At 48.9% G+C, this 5,000-nt stretch overlaps 1 protein-coding gene across 1 annotated transcript in view; it reads left to right on the forward strand.

Moving 5' to 3' along the window:
* The window catches only part of ntrk3b (neurotrophic tyrosine kinase, receptor, type 3b), a gene marked incomplete at its 5' end in the record, with an annotated part of 30,728 nt that overhangs the window by 18,496 nt on the left and 7,232 nt on the right, over positions 1–5,000 (forward strand). The window contains one exon of the mRNA XM_079997928.1: positions 81–245. Coding sequence (XP_079854054.1) covers positions 81–245 — 165 coding nt within the window. The remainder of the gene's footprint in view (positions 1–80; positions 246–5,000) is intronic.

A 5,000-nucleotide genomic window follows, 5' to 3' on the forward strand; every position in this document is an offset into this window, starting at 1 on the left:
AGACAAATAATGTTGTTCAGAAGATCAGAAACAGGACTTCCTGTTCAGCAGAAACAGGACTTCCTGTTCATTATAAACAGGACTTCCTGTTCAGCAGAAACAGGACTTCCTGTTCAGTAGAATCCACTTCCTGTCTGGTCAGGTTTCCATGGCGCTGGAGCTTGCTGGCCTCGCTGCTCTGCTGCTGCTCATTCTCCTCGTACTCATCAATAAATATGGCCGCCGCTACAAGTTGGTTATGAAAGGTGAGTCTGTCTGTCTGCTCTACTGTCTGTCTGGTCTGCTGTCTGCTCTGCTGCCTGTCTGCTCAGCTTTCTCTCTGTTGTCTGTCTGTCTACTGTGTGCCCTACTGTCTGTCTGTCTGCCCTACTGTCTGTCTGTTCTGCTGTCTGTCTGCTCTACTGTCGGTCTGATCTGCTGTCTGTCTGCTCTGCTTTCTCTCTGCTGTCTGTCTGTTTACTCTGTGCTCTACTGTCTGTCTGCTCTGCTGTGCGTCTGGTCTACTGTCTGTCTGCTCTGCTGTCTGCTTTGCTCTGCTCTGCTGTTTGTGTGCTCTGCTGTCTGTCTGCTCTGCTATGCTGTCTGTCTGCTCTTCTGTCTATCTGCTCTACTGTCTGTCTGCTGTCTTTCTGCTTTGTTTTCTATCTGCTCTGCTGTCTGTCTGCTCTACTGTCTGTCTGCTCTACTGTCTGTCTGCTCTGCTGTCTCTCTGCTGTCTATCTGCTCTACTGTCTGTCTGCTCTGGTGTCTGCTCTACTGTCTGACTGCTCTGCTGTCTGTCTGCCTTGCCATCTGTCTGCTCTACTGACTGTCTGCTCTGCTGTCTGTTTGCTCTGTTGTCTGCTCAGCTGTCTGCTCTGCTCTACTGTCTTTCTGCTCTGCTCTCTTGTCTGTCTGTTCTGCTCTCTGTCTGCTCTGCTGTCCTTCTGTCTGTCTTGTCTGACTGCTGTCTGCTCTGCTGTCTGTCTGCCTTTACTGTCTGTGTGCTCTACTGTCTGTCTACTCTGCTGTCTCTCTGCTGTCTGTCTGCTCTGCTGTCTGTCTGCTCCACTGTCTGTCTGCTCTGCTCTACTGTCTGTCTGCTCTGCTGTCCTTCTGCCTGCTTTGCTGTCTTTCTGCTCTACTGTCTGTCTGCTCTGCTGTCTGCTCTGCTCTGCTGTCCGCCTGCTCTATTGTCTGCCTTCTCTGCTGTCTGTCTGTTTGCTGTCCGCACTACTGTCTGTCTGCTGTACTGTCTGCTCAGCTCTGCTGTCCGCCTGCTCTACTGTCTGTCTGCTGTCTATCTGCTCTACTGTCTGTCTGCTCTACTAAAATAAACAGCTGGGATTAGTTTAACCATCCTAGTATCTGCTCTCTCTCTCTCTCTCTCTCTCTCTCTCTCCATATATATATATATATATATATATATATATATATATATATATATATATATATATATATATATATATATATGTAGTATTTATATACAGTATATAGAAGCTATTGCTCCTTCTCTTCTTCCATGCTATACCTATTTCCTTCCTCCATCAGTTAGAAGCAACAGCAACAGCTGAAATATAACTTTTTATTTATTCATTGTGTTTAAAAATGCAGCAGGTCGCTGTGTTTTCTAAGAGCTCGGATGTTAAGAGAACCTTTTTCTGTTGCTGTTTGTCTGCTGCTAAGAGCAACAACGTGCAGTAAACTGCAACGAACTGCAGTAAACTGCAACGAACTGCAGTAAATAGCGGCGACCTGCAGCGACCTGCAGCGACCTGCAGTGACCTGGACGCTCTCCTTTTACAGGCTTGGCTGTTAGAGTTGAACACTCTCTGACAGCTGGAATTGAGCTTTTAAAGGACGTAGAAAGTTCCTGACATTGAGTGACAGATGTTTGGAACAGGGTCAGGATGCAGCCCTCAGTTGATGGTGGAAACAGTATTCCCAGGTCCACTCCCACTCTCAATGATCTGTGACAAATGGTCTTTTCTTTTTGTTATATACAAATAAGGATTCTTTATAAGTGCTGTGATAGACCTGGAGTCCAGCTTTCCTCAGCTGGACAGCTCAGGTTGGACAGTTTGGTAGAAAAGTGAGTTAGGCCAGATTGAGATGGTTTGGACACATGTGGAGGAGAGATGAGAGTTACATTGCGAGAAGGAGTCTGAGGATGGAGCTGCCAGGCAAGAGGAAAAGAGGAAGCCAAAGAGAAGCTTTATGGATGTGGTGAGGGAGGACATGCAGGCGGTTGGTGTAAGGGAGGAAGATGCCCAGAACAGAAGGAATTGGAGACAGATGATCCGCTGTGGCGACCCCTAACGGGAGCAAAGAAGAATTTGCAAGTAATTCTGGGATTTTCCTTCATATCCTTTGTATATATTTATTCCAGTATGGATGTGAAACAAGTCTTAAGTTGCATAATAATGGTCTAAAAACGTCTTAAATTTGACTTGTTGAAAGCTGCAGAAACCCTGAATAGAATATTATTCAGAAACATTGACCTTAGACTGTAGACTGTACATATACATGAAAGTATGTATATGTATGTGACGAATAAACCTCTTGAACCTAGCCTTGTCGATATTCAACCAGCTCCAGTGTGTGACAGTGTTCATGTGGAGCCTCAGTTCCAAACCAGCTCCAGCATATGAAGGTGTTCATGTGGAGCTTCAGTTCCAAACCAGCTCCAGCGTCGGACGGTGTTCAAGTGGAGCCTCAGTTCCAAACCATCTTCAGCGTGTGACGGTGTTCATGTGGAGCCTCAGTTCCAAACCATCTACAGCGTGTGACGGTGTTCATGTGGAGCCTCAGTTCCAGTCCTGGGAGACAAGCTCCACGAGGGTCAGCCCTGTTATTTGTGTGGATGTTTAGATGATCCTTCAACATTATTCTATCATATCTGGTGATGATGAGAAGCGATGCCAGTTCAGAGAATTCTGGGAGGAAATGTGCTAGTTTAGTGGTTGGTTGATGGAGCATTAGAATAAAAGTGAAGTTTCAGCCTTGAGGACAAAGGGCAGATATTCAAAAGAAGAAAAACTCTCCTCCATCAACCTTGATGCAGTTGAACTAATCTGTTCCACCCCCTCATCTGCCCTGCCCCCCTGACTGATAGGAGTTATCATTTGAGGGACATGCTTCAAGTGTTCATCTAACCACGTTTCTGTTGAAAGGATAACAAGTTTGTAGTTGTTTCTTTGTCACCTGACATTAAGTGATGCTGACTTTGAAGTGTTAATAACGACCTGAAATGGATGAGTGATAAAGAAACATATAGAACTGGATAAGTTAGCAGACGACATGTTGTTGTTCAGAACAGGATTGAGGAAGGCTCCATGCGCTCACACGACGTCTCTCTATGTTGCTACTGGGTCAGCAGGGTGTGGTCTAAGGACATTGGATATATGGAAATTGGCTTGGTATTTGAGAAGTTGCAGATGCCATCTCTACCGCAGCAGGCACCATGAACAGGTCGGTTGTTGTGTCTGCTGGGATTGATGTCCATACTGTTGGCAGCTGGTGGTAATGAACGCAGAGGAGAAGGACTTTGTGGTGGCATCTTGTAGGATGGAGCGGAGCAGAGTGGGTGGTGTTGAGCTGGATGAAGGGAAGAGTGGAACCATGAGCTGGGCGGAAAGGCAGGAAAACAGGATGGAGGATGAGCTAAAGTACTGGAGAGAATGGGGCTGATAGTTGTTATCCAAAGGTGTGCCATGTGGGACATCCTGGCTCTGAGAGTGTCCCTGGTCTGTTTGTTGTGGATAGACTGAAGACAAGTCGGAGTGGGCGGCCTTGAGCTGCTGCGACTGGGGCGGAGCAGACTGGGGCATTAGGGCGCTGAGCACACTCTGCTACGTGGATGGGCACTCGGCGCTCACGCCGGGTGGGGCGTCTGGTCGGCTGCGGTGGGGCGGGCCTCACCCTTACGCAGGGAGTGTGTGGGCATGGGGGTCCCACCGGCTGGCCTGTGGGGTGGCATGTGGGGTGGCCGGTTCGGGCGGGGTGTCGGTCTGTCGGCACAGGGCCTGGATCCGGACCTGTGGTCCGTGCCTGGCGCCCGCGGCCCAGGTTCTGTGCCTGCGGCTGCGTCTTGTGCCTGCACTTGGGGTTGGGTTGTATGTGTGCGCCCCTGTGGTGCGGGTCTCCTCGTGCTCCCTGGGACTGGGTTACTGGGGCCCTTTCCGCTGCTTGTAGGCGCCATGACATAATTCCTTATACCTTATACACCAGAACCAATTGGGATAAGTCATGTACACCCACCGTTGGACACCTTACACACACACACACACACACACACACACACACACACACACACACACACACACACACGCACACACACACACACACCACCTAACCTGCTTTGAACCCAACCCAGCACCCTCCTTGTTGCATCCCTTTCCTTTCCTCCCTCATTTTCTGCCATAACTATGACAGGAAGAGGTCACGTGACCAGTTGTAGTTCCAGTTTTCCTGGACCTAATTCACTGTTTTTCAATACAAGTTGTCGTCCAATGTTTATGTTTTAGTATAAATGTTGTTTGTTTCTATGTTTAATCATCTCAGCCGTGGTGCTTCTCCCTCCTGGAGTAGTGATCAGTTGTTTATAGACCCAAACATGGTAAATAGTTTTCCAAAGAGGGGGGTTAGTGTTAACCCTTAACGCTATCCCCCTCTCCCGCCTGGGGTTACTCTATCCCCCTCTCCCCCGTGGGTTTACTCTATCCCCCTCTCCCCCGTGGGTTTACTCTATCCCCCTCTCCCCCGTGGGTTTACTCTATCCCTCTCTCCCGCCAGGGTTTACTCTATCCCCCTCTCCCACCAGGGTTTACTCTATCCCCCTCTCCCACCAGGGTTTACTCTATCCCCCTCTCCCACCAGGGTTTACTCTATCCCCCTCTCCCACCAGGGTTTACCCTATCCCCCTCTCCCACCAGGGTTTACTCTATCCCCCTCTCCCACCAGGGTTTACTCTATCCCCCTCTCCCACCAGGGTTTACCCTATCCCTCTCTCCCACCAGGGT

This window comes from Zeus faber, assembly GCF_960531495.2.
Source record: "Zeus faber genome assembly, chromosome: 3".
NCBI classification, from domain to species: Eukaryota; Metazoa; Chordata; class Actinopteri; order Zeiformes; family Zeidae; genus Zeus; species Zeus faber.